General features: G+C 43.6%; 1 protein-coding gene and 1 pseudogene across 1 annotated transcript; one reads left to right on the top strand and one right to left on the bottom strand.

The window, feature by feature from the left end:
• The first annotated feature begins 247 nt into the window (after positions 1–247).
• LOC125083644 (procathepsin L-like) lies at positions 248–4,273 on the top strand. The gene is made up of 8 exons (XM_047700467.1): positions 248–319; positions 718–853; positions 1,146–1,268; positions 1,369–1,515; positions 1,697–1,921; positions 2,367–2,529; positions 3,388–3,505; positions 3,973–4,273. The coding sequence occupies exons 2-8, from the start codon at positions 728–730 to the stop codon at positions 4,070–4,072; spliced, it is 1,002 nt and encodes a 333-aa protein (XP_047556423.1). The 5' UTR covers positions 248–319; positions 718–727; the 3' UTR covers positions 4,073–4,273.
• Positions 4,274–5,121: 848 nt separating this feature from the next.
• On the bottom strand, positions 5,122–8,656 carry LOC125082962 (procathepsin L-like; annotated as a pseudogene).
• Positions 8,657–18,985: the final 10,329 nt, after the last annotated feature.

Here is an 18,985-nt window from a genome sequence, read left to right as displayed (position 1 = left end):
GATCTGGGTCCCTAGGAAGGTGCTGGATCCCCTTCTACAGGGCTTTCCCGAGTCCTCTCACTTGACCTTCCCGGGTCCACTGAGGCAGGCACAATCTCCCCTGGGACAAGTAGGGACCCAGCTATCACATGCCCCAAGGCCCCCTGAGCTCCAGGGCACAGAGACCCCGCCCACAGGCTGGCTCAGCCAATTGCTGTGCAGGCAGGTGCCAGGGGCAGGACCAGCGGGGCCAAATCGCAGGCTTAAATGGACAGTCTCCTACCCATCACCAGGCGTGCTGGACACCTCCGACCTGCACCTGTGACTGCACCTGCCCCAGGTGAGATCCCAACCTAGACCCGAAGGAAAGGGCTACCCCTTAAAACATGGGGAGGGGGGTACCAGCCTTGGGGGCCAGGGGTTTAGGGCTCCCGGGAGACACTCTTCCAGGGCCTGGTCCCTCCAGGCATGGCAGCTTGACCCCTACACCCCAGACTCAGGGCCTGTCATTCCCTGTATTGCCATCTACGTGCTCTGGAAGCAGCAGGTGGGTTGCAGGGCGGGGAACAGGCCAGCAGGCCCCCTTGCACATGCTACCTCTCCACAGCCCTGTGGAAACACTTGGGAGGATTAACGCAATGTCTTTACTGTACCAGAGTGGTTCTACCATCTCAGAATAAAGGGTGACTCTTTAGATGGTCTGGTCTAATCCAAAACTCATTTCTTCTCCCTTCCTAGGTTTTGAAACATGCATCCTTCTCTCTTCCTGGCTGCCCTTTGCCTGGGAATAGCCTCAGCTGCTCCACAACTCGATCAGAGCTTAGATGCGCGCTGGTCCCAGTGGAAGGCGGCCCACAAGAGACTGTACAACAAGGTTGGTAACATCTGAGCTGTCCATTGAGAACCCAGGGAATGTTCTATGCTGGTGGGAGTCCACAGTGGAGAGTAGCTTCTGGAGGCCACCAGTACCCAGGCAGGAAGAAGGGCACTGTGACTGCACACGATGGGGACAGATGTCCTGCTGTGTGGTTGCTGGAGAACCGATCCCAGAGCATCAACCCAGCCCCAGTCAAGGTCTCTCCTCCCCTCTGTGAGCACATCCACTTGGTGCAGATGAGCTGGGCTTAGAGAGAAATCAACATGATGGGCTGCATGTTTGTCTCCAGGATGAAGAAGGGCGGAGGAGAACAGTGTGGGAGATGAATCTGAAAGTGATTGAACAGCACAACCAGGAGTACAGCCAAGGGAAACACAGCTTCACCATGGCAATGAATAACTTTGGTGACCTGGTGAGTGCAGCTGGGGTTGCTGAATGTCTTGTGCTTCCTCTAAGGATTTTTTCCAAAAAAATCTCATGCCTGTCAACTTTCTATTTCCTTTTCCTTGAAGACCAGTGAAGAATTCCAACAGGTGTTGAATGACCTTAAAATCCAGAAGCAAGAGGACCGGAACGTGTTCCAAGCACCTCTCTTTGCTGAGATCCCCTCTTCCGTGGACTGGAGAGAGAAAGGCTACGTGACCCCCGTGAAGGATCAGGTGAGACCCTACTCGGCAGTCCCTTTCCCAGACAAAGGCACGAGGAACCAGTGCCCTCGCTATGGAAGCTGAGAAACCGTACACCATTTGTTATGTTTTGGAAGAGTTTTCAGATGTAAGGGCTGTTGTCAAGTCTTGCTATTAACTTTGTAGACTAAGAGCTGTATCATTTTGTTTTCAGGGTCAGTGTCAATCTTGTTGGGCTTTTAGTGCAGCTGGTGCCCTTGAAGGACAGATGTTCCGGAAAACGGGCAAACTTGTGTCACTGAGCGAGCAGAACCTCGTGGACTGCTCTCGGTCTCAAGGCAATGAGGGCTGCCGCGGTGGCCTGATGGATTTTGCCTTCCAATATGTTAAGGACAACGGAGGCCTGGACTCAGAGGAATCCTATCCGTATCTTGCAAGGGTAAACAGATTTCCTTATCTTTTATCAAAGTTGAGTATATTTAGTAAAAACAAAGCCTGTATTTCGAATTCTCATTTTAGACTGTAGACTCTATATCGGCACGTGGTCAGAACAGATTAAAATCTGTTAGCTTGGCACAGTTCTCCACCTAGAGAGTTACCATATAGCTGTTCCCACTTCTCAGTCACACAGCCACACAAATACCGTTCTAAATACAGTACAGATCTCCAGAGTGAAAAATCTATGCACAAGTAGACCAAAGGAGTGTCTCATTGAATAGATATCACCTCATTTCTCAATTTCAAAACAAGCAATCATATTTTGCCTCTTGAGATGTTTTATAATACACTCGACTAGGACATCATTCAGCTGCAAACCGTCTTGAGCTTGTGTTCCCCAGGAGGTGGACAGTATTAATCAAGTCCCTTCCCCTTTACCTTTGAAGAATGAATACTGCAGATACAGGCCTGAGAAATCTGCCGCCAATGTGACTACCTTCTGGCACGTCTTAAACGAGGAGGATGGTCTTATGACCACGGTGGCAACTGTGGGGCCCGTCTCTGCTGCTGTAGACTCAAGCCCATATTCCTTCCAGTTCTATAAAAAAGGTGAGCATTTGTCTACATAGAAAATTGGCCAGAAAATACGGGTAACCAGCATGACATACAGCAAGATGGGCTTTTTGGTGTATGTGGGACTCAGGAGGGTATGGACTTAGCATGGTGGCTCATTCTGTATATGTAATCCTTGTGCCTGTTGTCACCATTTGACATGACTTGACCCATATCCCCAGGCTTTTAAGCACTTCATAAATATATTTAAATTTTTAAAAGATTTTATTTATTTGTTTATTTGGCAGACAGATCACAAGCAGGCAGAGAGGCAGGCAGAGACAGAGGGGGCGGGGGAAGCAGGCTCCCTGCCGAGTAGAGATCCTGATGTGGGGCTCGATCTCAGGACCCTGGGATCATAACCTGAGCCAAGGCAGAGGCTTTAACCCACTGAGCCACCCAGGCACCCCTATAAATATATTTCAATGGCTACATAACTTGACTGGTATAGTTTACTTCACTTTTTCCCAACGCTTGGACCTTGAAATTTTCCAAGGAATTTTACTACTGAAATTGACACTGGAAAGAACCCCTTGACTCATGTAATTTTCTGTTCTCTGCGGCTTCTTTGGCTGATGTCATATGGTAGAATGACAAAGTTTCAGCAAGTGGTCTTTTACGCCTCTTCACTGTTCTTTACAAAAGAGACTGTGACAACATATATTTCTGGTAGTATTAGATGGTGTCCTAAATCCCTAGCCTAGCTAAACCAAAAGATCTGATTTCTAAATCTTACCTCGATTGATATCACAGCCGGATTTTGAGATGCCGCCTTTGCTGGGGTCACGAGGTTGTTGTCACATGTTATCATGTCACTTGGATGTCTCCGCTCAGCACTGAATCTCTCTTCTCCAGGCATTTATTACGATCCCCGCTGCAGCAGTACGCGTCTCAATCATGGCGTTCTGGTGGTTGGCTACGGCTTTGAAGGAGAAGAATCGGAGGACAAACAATACTGGATTGTCAAGAACAGGTATAAAGATCCAAGAACACCTATTTTGGAAACTGAAAAGGGAATTCTTTCTAGAATCAGTGTTTGGAGGCGGATCCTCAAACCCTTGAGCACGCTTCTGAAATCCCTGAAGTGTTTATGCCACTGAGGGGGAAGGGACATACTCATGTGATGACGACAGTAGCTTGCTAGGGTCCTGCCATAGTTTTGCTACCATTGCATTTCTCAACTTGAAAATTTTCTCATTTCTGAAATGCATCTGGCCCCAAGAGTTTCTTTTTTCTGTGTTTCCATTCGTAGTCTGTGAAAGGTCTGGGGACAGAATTCTGTGCTGGGTTAGAACTTAAGCAGGAATAGGAATGGACTCTCCAGATTCTTCCTGCGTCTGTCCTGGCCTCTGGTGCCCTGCTCAGGGTCGGGTGTGATGGTTCATGAAGGGAAATGTGTTTGATTGTTTGTAATAAATGGCAAACCCTGTCTTCTTTCAGCTGGGGTACAAACTGGGGCATGGAGGGCTACATGCTGTTGGCCAAGGACCGGGACAACCACTGTGGAATCGCCACCATGGCCAGCTTTCCTGTCGTGTGAGATGAGGGCGTAAAGAAGGCCTTGACTGGGAACAGAATATCGAGAAGATGAATTTTATTTGAAAGCTGACCACATCTTATGATATGGGATAAAACACTTGAACCATTGAAGACCCAAGTTGGGATACGACTGTGCAGATTTTACATGAGAAATGTTACCACTTTGCTCATTACTGATGTAAAAGCCTTTGTATGACAGACTTGTCTAATAACTTTTGGATTTTCATTTTTTTAAAAAAATGTATGAAGTTTTATTTTTTAATAAAACAACTTCAAAGTAGAAGGGAGGTAAAATGTTACTACTTAGCTCTTTATAGAGTCAAATTGTGACTGGGCTCTAGGATATCCTTGGATAGGCCAGTGGTCCATTGGGAGAATACTGGGTGGCCCAATTGTTTTGAGTATAAATGATTGTTACATCTGTAACATTGTTACAAGGTTACATTAGTTTCAGGTGCACAACCCAGTAATTTCCAACCCTATACAGTACGCTACGCTCAGCACAAGGATAGTTGCTGTCTGTCAATCTCACACTGTACATTACAGCTATTATGACACCACTGACGATATTCCCTATGCTGTGCCTTTTATTCCGGGACTTACTCATTCCATAGCTGGAAGCCTGGACCTCCCATTCCCCTTCACCCCTTTTATTCATCCTCATTCTAATCTATGTCCTCTTTACTCTTTGAAGATTTCCTACCACTCATTTACTAACTGGATTTCTCTCTCCATAATCCCAAGCTCAGCTAGTAGTGTGTAAACATCCCAGGAGAGTTATAGAGGAAGAGACTGTGGGGGCAAGGAGGACACCCCAAAATGTGCTACAATGGTACATGGATTATCTGGATACGAAGCTACTTGGGAAACAGCAGGTGCGAGGGCACCCAGGCTGTCCTTCGTCCCCAGCAAGCAGGACACGAGTCTGCCACAGCAGAGGTGCCCTCCTTGCACTGTGAAGTACAAAGACAGCCTTAGCTGCACACATGGGACTTCAACCCTGGGAAAGCTGTAGAATGGAACCTGCGGCTTTTTTACTTATCTACAACCTCAGCACAAATTCCACTTAGCATTCCTGCTGGTTGGAAGCTCCCGCATCGCAGGAAAGCTGGCCATGGTGGCCATTCCACACTGGTTGTCCCGGGCCTTGGCCATCAGCATGGAACCCTGCATGCCCCAGTCAGTGCCCCAGTTGAAAGAAGCCAGGGTTTGCCAATTATTCCAGAGAACAAACACATTTCCCTTTATGAACAATCACACCCGACCCTGAGCAGCGCACCAGAGGCCAGGACAGATTCAGGAAGAATCTGGAGAGGCCGTTCCTGTTCCTGCTTGAGTTCTAACCTAGCACACAATCCTTCTTTCCCATACCTTTCACAAAACTGAAACATGAGCAGGAAAAGGAAAATCTTCAGGCCAGATGTGTTTCAGGAATTTTTAAAAATCCAATTTAGAAATGCAGTGGTGCAAACCTATCGCAGGACGCCCCAGCTTGAGACAGTACCTTCCTGTGGTCGTCAGAGGCCGAAACAAGGGTTAACAGGCCTTAGAAACAAAAAAGGTGGACACTATGTCCTCGATTACTTCCCTTTCTGTACAGTCCTTATTTCATTTCCTTATTGGTTCTGCAGGGAGGGAAGGTGAGAATTAAAGAAAAAAAAAATGTGCACTGGTGTCTGGAAGTCCATCCGTGAGATGTCTCAGACCCACCGGCTTTCCACACACTTGGCACCTCACGGGGGTGGGGGTGGAGGGATGACCCCAGACGCTGAACCTCCCTCCGAGAAAGCGGACGATGAAGACTTTCATAGATGCCAAAGTCCAGCTGGTGCTAGCTAGTGTCTAAAATCCCTTCCACGGACAACCTGAGCACTCACGGAGGATGCTAGTTACTGGAAACTTCTGTGCATTTCAAAGAAAAGCCTTAATTTTACAGATGATTTTGATCGAAAGATTTTCAGTGAACAGGAGAGGAGGAAATCAGAGATCTCGGCACCTTTTAAGCAGAGAATTTTCACAAGGCCGCCGTTTCACAGCGAGCAAATTCACTTCCACTTCCGTGCTGGCAGGAAGCAGGAGCCGGGCTGACACGGAGGCCCCGACCACCGCGCGCCACGTGGGGAAAACACTTCTGGGATTTCATAAGTTTGCTCGAACGTTGGGGGTCTCGTCTCCAAGCACCAATACCAAAAAAGATTCCCTTTTCAATGTCCAAGATAAGTATTCTTGGCTTTTTATACCTGTTCTTGACAATCCAATAGTTTTGGTTCTCGGATTCTTCTCTTTCAGGTCCATAAACAAACAGCAGAACCCCGTGATTCAGCTCTTCACTCTGTGGTTTGGAGCATAAGAAATGTCTGGACAGTAAAATCTAATGTTGCGCTGAGGTTTCCCACGTGACAGGGAGTAGTAACAGCCGATCAGCCTATCAACCACAGTAAGGGAGACATATCAAAATTCAGTTGCGCTATAAATCCAGGTAAGATTAAAAGTCAGGTAGTTTTGTTTAGGTAAGCTAGGGGTTTAGGCCCTTCTCTGATGTAGCAAAAATACAAAGTGTCACAATCTCTTTTGTAAACAATAGTCAAGAGGCATAAAAAAACCACCTATGATTCTCCTTAAAGGATGTTGACTCTAGGGAAACAGCAGAGAACACAAAATGACTTGGGCTAAGGGCTCCTTTCCAGTGTTAATCTCAGTAGTAACATTCTTTAAAATTTTTCAAGGTCTAACAACTGGAAAAAAGTAAAGCAAGCCATACCAATCAAATTAGGTAGCCATTTCAATATATTGATAATGTGTTTAAAATCATGGGGATTTGGGTCCGGTCATGACAGGCGGAAACAGCAGGCATGAGTGTTATGGCTGCAGGATGAACTGTGTGAAATCCACACCCCCCAAATTCTACACTGAATTCTGCCTACCATAGTGTCACTCCTGCTGTATCTTAGGGTGGTTTTCCGATTTTTGTACTATATTTCTCCACAGACAGATGCTTACCCTCTTTATAGAACCGGAAGGTGTCCAGGCTTGCACGGAGAGCAGCAGAGACGGGCCCCACAGCTGCCACCACCAGCACAAGGGACTCCTCCTGCGAGGCACGCTCACCGGCCAGTGGCGTTGGCAGCAGGACGCTCGGGTCTGTGTGCGCAGGGTCCGTCCTTCCAGAGGGAAAGAGGAAGAGACTTGATCACGACCATCTCCCTCCTGGGGAGCATGAGTTCAAGACAGCTTACAGGTGAGTGATTTCCAAGCCAAATTTGTCATAAAGCATCCCAGAAGCTGAAATGCTATTGGTTGTTTTGAAATTGAAAAACTACCTTGTATGTGTTCAAGGAATTATTCAGGGTCTACGTGTCCTTAAGAACTGGTTCATTCCAGAGAAATCTGTACCCTGTATGGAATGGTGTATGTATGTCTCCCTGTAACATAGAAATAAAAATAGTCATATGGTCCCCACCGAAGCAGGCACTGTGCCTGGCTTGTCTGGTTTAATGACAGTCCTGACAGTTTGCAGATCTAGGGTCCACCATTTAAAATGTGAGTATTATGGGTGCCTGGGTGGCTCAGTGGGTTAAGCCTCTGCCCTCGGCCCAGGTCATGATCTCAGCATCCTGGGATCGAGCCCCGCATAGGGCTTCCTCCTGGGTGGGGAGCCTGCTTCCCATCCCCCCGCCTGCCTCTCTGCCTACTTGTGATCTCTGTCAAATAAATAAATAAAATCTTTTTAAAAAGATAAAATAAAACACAAATATTAAATACAGTATCTGTGTTCTTCAAAAGCATGGGACTCTGGGAGCAGAGCTAGACTGATGACCCATGAGGAGCTCCACTTACCCCTGGACGATATGGATAGGATTCCTCTGAGTCCAGACCTCCGTTGTTCGGAACATGCTGGAAAGCGTAATTCATCAGGCCACTGTGGCAGCCCTCACTGCCTTGAGACCAAGAACAGTCCAGCAGGTTCCGCTCACTCAGTGACACAATTTGGCCTGTTTTCTGGAACCTGTGTACTTCGAGGGCACTGGCCTTCCTAAAAGCCCAGCCAGAAGCTCGCCGAGCCTGAAACCAAATTAGAAAGCTCTCGGCCTAAACAACAAAGACCAAGGCTTTGCCAACAGCCCATAAATCTGAAAACTCTTGTAAAACCCAGCAAGGGTGTGTTGTTCCCCAGCAGGGACCCATCAAAGAGCGGCTGTTTTCTTTTCAGCTTTACTTTCGGAGACAACCTTGGTGAGAAGAGATCCTTCATACTCATCGACTTACCCCGGCTGTCTGTCTCCTGTCCACAGGTACAATGAGATCAGCAAAGAAGGGTATTTCAAACACTTGCCCATCTGTGTCCTTCTGGATTTTAAGGTCATTCATCACGTCTCTGAATTCTTCACTGGTCTTCAAGGAAAAGAAAGTAGAATGTTGACAAGGCTGAGTATTCTTTGGCAAAGTAACAAAGAGAGAGAGAACAAAAGGTTCAGGAACCCCAGCCGCCCTCACCAGGTCACCAACAGCATTCATCACTGTTCAAGCATTTTCAGATTCCTCTCCCACACTGCTCTCCTCCGTCTTTCATTCTAGAGACAAACATATAACCTACAATTTTTATTTCTATTTAAAGCCAACTCACCTACTCGAAGTGGATGTGCTCACAGAGAGGGGGAGGGACCTTGACCAGGGCTGGGCTGATGCTCCGGGAGCTACTCTCCAGCAACAACACAGCAGGACATCTGTCCCCATCGTGCACAGTCACGGGGCCCTGTTTCCTTTCTGGGTAAGAGCGGCCTCCAGAAGCTACTCTCCACTGTGAACTCCTACCAGCGTGGATGTTCTCTGTGGGGCCCTCCAAACAGCTTAGATGTTACCAACCATGACATGTAGTTTCCCATATGTTGCTTTCCATTGGATCCATTGAGCATCTAAACTTCGACCAAATTTTGTAGTAGCTGAGACTATTCCCAAGCAAAGCGCGGGCAGGAAGAGAAAAGGATGCTTATTTCAAAACCTAGAAAGGGAAAAGAAATGAGCATCTGAAGAGACCAATCTGTCTAAAAAGCCATCCTCTTCTTATGAGCTGTTAGAGACACTAGGATGGACTAAGAACATTGACTTAAGCCTCCCAATATATACACAAGGACCAGACTGGCCCCACCAGTGGGGGGAGGGGGTTCTCACCTGACTGCAGCTCTGCAGGTGCGACAGCAGGTGTGGCTCCTAGGGGTCTCTGATGTTGGGCTGTGGCTTTAAGGTCATTCATCGAAAGCCCTGGGGTTTGGCCTGGCTGGTCCTGCCCACACGACCTGGGCACACTGTGATCCTGTTGGTTTTGCTTTTGTTGGCCAAGTCCATGACTTCTATTCTGATGTTTTCTTGATGATTAGATCTTGTTTTTAACAGAACAAAAACATCTGGACAATTGTGTGGACTTGTATCCCGACCTTAACTGGTTTGACTAAAAACAGTGAGCTCACAGTGATTCAGCTAAGTGACCAATGAGTTCGCAATGGTCTGGCTCACAAAAACAAGTCTGTGCATATTCAGTAAGGAAATGGATGTCCAACTCCCGTTAACTGATGTCATGATAAGACAGGAAGGAAGTGTGCCATAGAAGCGCGTTGAAATGTATTTCGTGATCTCATGCTATCTACCATGTGTCTAGCACTGGGATAAATAATCTGTATTTTTAGACCTTTTTCTCACAACTCAGGGTTCCAGACTCCTGCAATAAAGCAATAGCACAATGAAGTGAATTAAAGAAATTTTTTGGTTTCCCGTTGCATACACAAGTCATGTTTTCCCTCTACTGTAGTCTATTTATGCACAATAGCTTTATGTCTAAAAAATGCACAGGCGTTAATCAAAAAACACTTCATTGCTAAAAGGTGCTAGCCATCTGAGCTTTCAGCAAGCACGATCGTTTTGCTGGTGGAAGGTCTTGTGTCCATGTTGACGGCTGCTGTCTGATCAAGGTGGTGGATGCTGAAATTCGGGGTGGCCCTGGCAGTTTCTTAAAATAAGACAACAGTGAAGTTTGCCGCAATCTCCTTCTCTGGGGCATGCAATGCTGTTTGTTAGCATTTCATCCACGGTAAAACTTCTTTCCAACCGAGTCAGTCCCCCACGCCCTATCACAGCTTTATCAACTCCGTTTATGTAATATTCTAAGTCTTTTGTGGTCAGTTCAATGATCATCATAGAATCCTCACCAGGAGAAGAGGATGCTTTTCCATCTCCAGAAACCATCCTTTTGTTCATCTAAGAAGCAGCTCCTTATCTGTTCAAGTTTTTTTTGTACACATAGGATTTTATTTTTATTTTTTTACTTAACATATAATGTATTCTTGGTTTCAGAGGTAGAGGTCAGTATTCACCAGTCCTATATAGCACCCAAGACTCAGTACATCACGTGTCTTCCTTCATGTCCACCACCCAGTCACCCCATCCTCCCACCCACCACCCCTCCAGCAACCTTCAGTTTATTTCTTATGATTACAAATCTCTTATGGTTTTTCTCCCTCTGTGACTTCACTTTGGTTTATTTTTTTCCTCTTTTCCCCTGAGATCCTCTGTTTTGTTTCTTAATTTCCACATATCAGTGAGATCATATAACTGTCTTTTTCTGATTCGCTTATTTTACTTAGCATAATACCCTGTAGCTCCATCCAGCTCTTTACAAATGGCAAGATTTCTTTCTCTTTTTTTGATGGCTGATATATATAGATATAGAGATACAGACAGATATAGATACATAGACATAGATATATATCTAGATATATCTAGATATATCTAGATACATAGATATTTAGAGATATACATTGATATATAGACATTAGAGAAATATAGATATATATCTAGATATCTGTGTCTATGTATCTGTATCTGTCTGTATCCATATATCTATATCTACCTATAGATAGGTATAGATATATATATATCTATATTTGCTGTGCAAATGCTTTTTATCTTGATGAAGTCCCAATAGTTCATTTTTGCCTGTTTCCCTGGCCTTTGGAGTGGTGTCTGACAGGGGCACCTGGGTGGCTCAGGGGGTTAAAGCCTCTGCCTTCGCCTCAGGTCATGATCCCAGGGTCCTGGGATTGAGCCTTGTATCAGGCTCTCTGCTCAGCAGGGAGCCTGCTTCCTTCTCTCTCTCTCTCACTCTCTGCCTGCCTCTCTGCCTACTTGTAATCTCTGTAGGTCAAATAAATAAATAAAATCTTTTAAAAAAAGAGAGAGAGATGTGTCTGACAAGAAGTTCTTATGGCTGAGGTCGAAGAGATTGCCACCTGTGTTCTCCTCTAGGATTTGATGGATTCCTGTCTCACATTTAGGTCTTTCATCTGTTTTTGAGTCTATTTTGTGTGTGGTGTAAAGAGATGGCCCAGTTTCATTCTTCTGCATGGACTATCCAATTTTCCCAGCACCATTTTTTGAAGAGACCGTCTTTTTCCCACTGGATATTCTTTTTTGCTCTTGTCAAAGATTAGTTGACCATTCCATTTCTGGGTCCCTATTCTATTCCATTAATCTATGTATCTGTTTCTGTGCCATACCATACTGTCTTGATGATTATAGCTTGTAATAGATCTTGAAGTCCAGAATTGTGATGCCACCAGACTTCGTTTTTTTTTTTTTGTTTCATTTTGTTTTTTTTTAGATTTAGTTTTCTTTTTCAACATTCCTTTGGCTATTCGGGGTCTTTTCTGGTTCCATACACATTTTAAGATTATTTTTTCCACTCTCTGAAAAAAGTTAATGGTATTTTGACAAGGATTGCATTGGATGTATATAGACATTTTAACAGTATTTGTTCTTCCAGTCCATGAGTATGGAACATTTTTCAATTTCTTTGAGTCTTCCTCAATTTCTTTCATGAGTGTTCTATAGTTTTCTGAGTACAGATCCTTAACCTTTTCGGTTAGGTTTATTCCTAGGTATCTTGTGTTTCTTGGTGCAATTACAAATGGGATTGACTCCTTAATTTCTCTTTCTTCTGTCTCATTGTTAGTGTATAGAAATGCAACTGATTTCAGTACATTGATTTTATATTCTGCCAATTTTCAGAATTCCTGTATGAGTTCTAGCAATTTGGGGGTGGAGTATCATGTCATCTGCAAAGCAGAAGAGCTTGATTTCTACTTTGCCAATTCGGATGCCTTTTATTTCTTTTTGTTGTCTGATTGCTGAAGCTAGGACTTCTAGTACTATGTTGAATAGCGGCGGTGATAGTGGACATCCCTGCCATGTTCCTGACCGTAGGGGAAAAGGTATCAGTTTTTCCACATTGAGCATGACACTCACTGTGGGCTTTTCATGTATGGCTTTTATGATTGAGGTATGTTCCCTTTATCCCTACACTATGACGTGTTTTAATCAAGAAAGGATCTGCTCTTTGTCAAATGCTTTTTCTGCATCTATTGAGAGTATCATATGGTTCTTGTTCTTTCTTTTATTAATGTGTTGTATCACATTGATTGATTTGTGGATGTTGAACCAACCTTGCAGCCCAGGAATAAATCCCACTTGGTCATGGTGAGAGTGCCGAATCCTAACCACTAGACCACCAGGGAGGTTGCACTTGGTCATGGTGGATAATCTTTAATCTACTGTTGGATCCTATTGGCTAGAATTTTGGTGAGAATTTTTACATGCATGTTCATCAGGGATATTGGTCTGTAACTCTCCTTTTTGATGGGGTCTTTGTCTCGTTTTGGAATCAAGGTAATGCTGGCTTCATCGACTGAGTTTGCAAGTTTTCCTTCCATTTCTGGAGTTGGATGCCTGTTCCTTCCTCCAGATTAGGGAAGTCTCTCCTATAATTTGTTCCAGTATACCTTCTGCCACTCTCTCTCTCTCTTTCCTCTTCTTCTGGGATCCCAATTATTCTAATATTGTTTTGCTTTATGATATCACTTGTCTCTCGAATTCTCCCCTCATGATCCAGTAGTTATTTATCTCTTATTCTCAGCTTCTTTATTCTCCATTGTTTTGTGTTCTCTATCACTAATTCTCTCTTCTGCCTTATTTATCCTAGCAGTTAGAGCTTTCATTTTTTTATTGCATCTCATTAATAGCCTTTCTGATTTTGACTTGTTTCAATTTTAGTTCTGTTATTTCTTCAGAAAGAGATTCTCTAGTTCTTGTCATGATGTGGATGGAGCTGGAGAGTATTATACTAAGCAAATAAATCATCAAGCAAAGACAAATACCACACAATTTCACTCATATGTGGAATTTAGGAAACAAAACAAATTATAAAGGAGAAAAAAAAAAGAGAGGGAAACAAGAAACAGACTCTTAACTATAGAGAACAAACTAATGGCTACCAGAGGGGTGGTAGGTGGGGGATGGTTAAATAGTTGATGGGATTTCGAAGTGCTCTTGTCATGATGTTTTGTATGTAAGTGTTGAATCAGTACACTCTGTGCCTGAAAGTAATATTACATTGTATGTTAACTAACTGGAATTTAAGTAAAAACTTTAAAAAAATTCAGAGTTCTTGGGACGCCTGGGTGGCTCAGTCGCTTAAGCTGCTGCCTTTGGCTCAGGTCGTGATCTCAGAGTCCTAGGATCAAGTCCTACATCGGGCTCCTTGCTTGGCAGGGAGATGCTTCTCTCTCTGCCTCTGCCTGCCATTCTGCCTGCTTGTGTGCTCTCTCTCTCTGACAAATAAATAAAACCTTTAAAAAAAAAATTCAGAGTTCAGGCCAGAACCCCTCAAGTCATTTCTTTGCTTTGCTACCACATATATAGATTCTGATTGCTCAGTAATATTTGCTTTTAAATGGAATGATTGTATTGGAAAGTCCCATGCATATGCCCTAATATCAGGGCTTTATGCTTACCCCAAGCTTTAGGATGCTCTTTGTCTCTCAGTGGGCTGTTTTGGATTTCATGTGACTATTAATGAAACCCCAAAAATTCATTCAATATGTCTGCCATTCTAAGAGAACTTCTAAGACAGTTGTGGGAGAAGAGTCAAAAAATTTCCAGACCAAGTGTGTAAAGTCTGTTCTAAATTGGAAGAGGGATACAAACTCATTTACAAGTGATACATTCTCTCACCAAATTCTGAGGGATATCAAAAGAGAGGCCATTTATTCTGTGGTGGAAAGGCAATGGTATAGTCTGCTAGCTTGGCTGTCCCTGGAAGTCTTCTTGAACCCCAGTGAAAAAGAGTTGGTGATCCCATGGAGCCAAGTGGCAGTCAGTCAACAGGATGCTGGGACCTAACTTTGCTCCCCAAAATGAAACTTCAGAGAAGTTTCTTCTTTCTTTCATTTTAAAGTGAAATTCTCAAAAGTGCAGTTTCCTGTACCTCTCCTTCGAAAGGTCATATTTTGCCATCACACATAAACCCACTGAGGGCAAAAGTCACAGGATGTGAATTGTGAGGTTGATAAAATCAAAATTATTTACATGCTCTCGGTCTTAGAGATGTTTCATAGTCTCTTCCATTCTAAGCTAGAGAGTGTCTCTTCTAGAATCCATGAAAGATGATTTTTATGTTATGACTAAAAAATAAAACTCCTATACAAAAAAAAAAAACACATAAATCTTGTTGGAGTAGAGGTTTCAAATGAGAAAAAAGTCATCAGCCCATGAATGACCAATAGCAGGTGAACAGGCTGACCACACGAGGACCCCTTGTAAATCTTACCACAAGATGAGTTCCCAAATGGAAAACCAGTCAAGGGAATAATCACACAAGTCAGAAAGGAACCACAAATATCCAGCAGCAAATGGGAAAATGTTAATAAAACAATAAATGTTAATAAATAATAAATGTTAATAAAAAAGCAATGTATACTAAATGCTAAAATACTAAATGTATACTAAATGTTAAAATACTAAATACTAAAATGCACATAAGACTGGCAAAAATTTAAAAGATGAATGTGCTCAGGAGCATGGGAAAATAAGCATTCTCATGAACTGTGAATGAAAACATAACTGTCATAAGCTTTCCAGAGGTCAATCTACCAGTATGATTTCAAATTTTAGGTATCCATACTTTTTGACTCAGCAGTTATCTCGAATTCCCCCAGGAATTTATCCCAAGGAACTAATAGTTCAAATAAAAGAAAGATAAATGCACAAAGATATGCCATTGCAGAATTGGTTATGACAAAACAAAAGGAACAACTGAAATGTACATCCATAAGGGTGGTTAATGTCTTCTGGTGTATCCGCGATATTCCAGAGATATACTGTGTTGCACATCTATTCATGCATAGAAAGGTTATCATTCTTTACATATTGATAACAAAACATGTCCACAAAATATGCAGTGAAAGAAACAGGTTACGGGACTGAATGTATTTACATATATATATATATATATATATACATATATATATATATATATATGTATAGATGTATGTACACGTGTGCATGCAAATATGTGTATATATACATACATAAACATACATACAAATATATAAATATATATGTATATGCATATGTATGAAATATGTGTGTATGCATACACACACACACACACACTTATACTATGTACATAGTATGTACATATCCATAAAGTGTTTTCTAAGGGTGCCTGGCAGGCTCATTTTTTAAGTGTCTGCCATTGGCTCAAGTCATGATCACAGGGTTCTGGGATTGAACCCCTTGTCAGGCTCTGCACTTAGTAGGAAACCTGCTTCTTCCTCTCCCTCTGCCCCTCCCCCTGCTCATGCTCTCTCTGTCTCTCTGTCTCACAAATAAATAAATACAATCTTTAAAAAAAGTGTCTTCTAAGAACGTGTCATCTTATTGACAGTGATTTCTAGAAGTTGATGTTATAATGTTGTTTACTTTCCTTGTATTGTGTGAATATGTGCAATGATCACATGTTGTTGAAAATAGATCATTCCAATTCTGTTTATAGAAAATTATAAAAGCATTGTCATTTGAAAACACAGAGAGAGTATGCAATGAAAAAAACTAATAAGAAAAACTATGTCAGGTAGTTAATTATTAAAAATTGTATATTCTTTCTCTGGATTTTATAATTTTAACATAGTACTAGATTTTTTAAAACTGTGATATGTTGTGATTTCTTTTTCTACTTTAAATAAGTATTGACATTTGCACCAACAATAAAAATAAAAAGAAAGAAAACAGATCATTCTGATCTGAAAAACAGAACAGGGTCTCCCTTTATTTTGTCCTCCCCTCCTGTTTCCCTATAGCACAGAGCCCAGGGGTTGGGAATAAGGGAGACCCTCTCTGCTCAATGTCATCCAGAGAGAGTGTTCTGGCTGGAAAAGTCAGATTCAGGTTCTAGTCTCACTAGGAACTGGGCAGGTGACAATGAGCCCTCCTTCAGCCTCTCAGTAAAAGTGGAGCTCTTAGAAGATATTTAAGATCTTTTTGAATAGCCAAAGGAATATTGAAAAAGAAAAACAAAACTGGTGGCACCACAATTCCAGGCTTCAAACTCTATTACAAATCTGTAGTCATCAAGACAGTATGGTACTGGCACTAAAACAGACACTTAGATCAGTGGAATAGAATAGAGATCCCAGAAATGGACCCCCAACTCTATGGTCAACTGATCTTCAACAAAGCAGAAAAGAATGTCCAGTGGAAAAAAAGATAGTCTCTTCAACAAATGGTGCTGGGAAAATTGGACAGCCATATGCATAGGAATAAAACTGGTAAACTCTGTACTAAGCAAATCATGGGGCCTCAACCTAGAACATTTCTGCCTTTTGCTGCAGGAGTGCACACAGCTCAGATGGAGGAGAGTGGGGTGTGGGGAAGCACATCCCCAGCCAGGACTGACAAACTAACATCTGAGGGCACGTGGCTGATGCAGCCAAAATGTCCTAACCTATTAGAGAGACTCTGACTTTAGTGTTTGTTAACCCTAATTCTTACTAGCATCTGAGAAGGACTGGAAGTTAAGGTGATGCCCCTGGATCATAGGACAAGCTTTAGGAGAACGTATAAACCTCAGTTCCCCAGAGTACATCAACCCTCCGCCACTACCTTCCGTTTTCTGTGAGCTAATCAGCCTTTTTCATACTCAACCTTGACTGTAACCCAGACTTTGGGAATAATTACTCTCCACACTATTAAGGACTGGCATATTCCTTTACTCTTAAAATAAATGTGATTTAGAATACTTCAGTGCAAACTGTAGTCTCTTTCATTCATGGACACTCTCCTTCTCCCCAGGGTTGTTGAGCAAGGGTCCTGGGGTTTTATAACAATTTGTGTTTTTGAAGCCCTTAGTCATCCCAGGATGCGTGATCCGCCCCCTCCTTGCCAATGGTTGTGCTTGGGAAGCCTCAGAGCCTCCGCCCCCGTCCCAAACCAGCCTAACACAGAATGAGTGAGAACGGGTTATAGCCCTCAGCCTTTGAGAAACCCCTGCCCCTCTCCCAGTGTCGGGGAGACTCTTCTCCCTTCTTCCTCCCACTCCACTAGGAAAATGGACACTTCATTCCTTGATGACAGTAATCTTATGGGAGGAATTCTCTATGCTTGGGATTAGGATTTTTTTTTCCTTCGCAGTTGGCTTTCAGGGTCCTTGTGGACTCAGGAATTCTAACCGGGCTGTCAAGTGCTGAACAGTGACTCTTACTTCTCTTTGTATTCCTGCTGTTGAAATCCTGATGGTCTGTGAGACAAAGATGTCTGTGGCTAAGGAGGGGACAAGTCCCTAGAAATGGAGCACAAACAGGAGAAGAACTCAGACATATTCAGGAAGTATCACTCCCCTTGCCTCACACATGGCACAGGTCTGCAGGTGGCTATAGGGCCCCCTCAGCATCTAAATACAGTCTCCCCACAGCCCTGCCAACTGCACCCAACCTGCTCTAGAGGAAATAACTCAGGAGTGGGGTGTCTTCTGCCAGGGATGGTCGTTCCTGCACAGAGAAGAGAGGATCTCCCCAGAAGTCTGTGCTCAGTCAGAGAGCACAGGAAGAACTTTCCAGAAATGTTGAAGTAGACACAGTGGCAGAGGGTTGGCAATGGTGCCTGGGGTAATGACGTGGGGCCCCAGGGAGGAGTGTGTTTCTTTGGTTGCTGTCCCCAGGGTGGAAGCATGAAACATTAGCTGTTGTTCTCCGCAGTTCTCTTTAACGATCTTTGCTGATGGTCAGGCTTCCATCCCAGGTCTGGTCCAGCCCTGTGTGCTGCCTTGTCTGGAGTAACAACTCCTGAGATCAAACCCTTGCTCCCTGCTCCCCAGCTGGGGAAGCTGCCAGGCCCCTCCAAGCTTCGGTTCATTCATCTGGAACATGGGATAAGGGCTGTTATCGTGCATAAAGGCCGCCACCCAAAGCAGAGTGTTTGTGACTATATCCTAGCTGTCCACTGGCTTCCAGAGCCCACAAGGAGGTGGACAGGAGGTTGGCTGCATGTTTTTTCCATTTTGTTTTCATTTTATTTCATTTCATTTTTTAGAAAGTACAGACTTTCTAAAGTTTTCATCATGATACTTGTTTTTTTTTTTAAGATTTTTTTTTAAATTTATTTATTTGAGAGAGAGACAGTGAGAGAGAGCATGAGCGAGGAGAAGGTCAGAGAGAGAAGCAGACTCCCCATGGAGCTGGGAGCCCGATGCGGGACTCGATCCCGGGACTCCCAGGATCATGACCTGAGCCGAAGGCAGTCGTCCAACCAACTGAGCCACCCAGGCGTCCCACTTGTTTTGTTTTTTAATTAAAAAAAAAAAAAAAAAGGAACAGGGGCGCCTGGGTGGCTCAGTGGGTTAAGCCGCTGCCTTCGGCTCAGGTCATGATCCCAGGTCCTGGGTTCGAGCCCCACATCGGGCTTTCTGCTCAGCAGGGAGCCTGCTTCCTCCTCTCTCTCTGCCTGCCTCTCTGCCTACTTGTGATTTCTCTCTGTCAAATAAATAAATAAAATCTTTAAAAAAAAAAAGGAACAAAAGAAACTGCTGGAAGGA

Source organism: Lutra lutra, chromosome 13 (assembly GCF_902655055.1).
Source record: "Lutra lutra chromosome 13, mLutLut1.2, whole genome shotgun sequence".
Classification (NCBI taxonomy): Eukaryota; Metazoa; Chordata; class Mammalia; order Carnivora; family Mustelidae; genus Lutra; species Lutra lutra.
The sequence above is the reverse complement of the archived record's forward strand: the minus strand, read 5'-3'. Positions and strand labels throughout refer to the sequence as shown.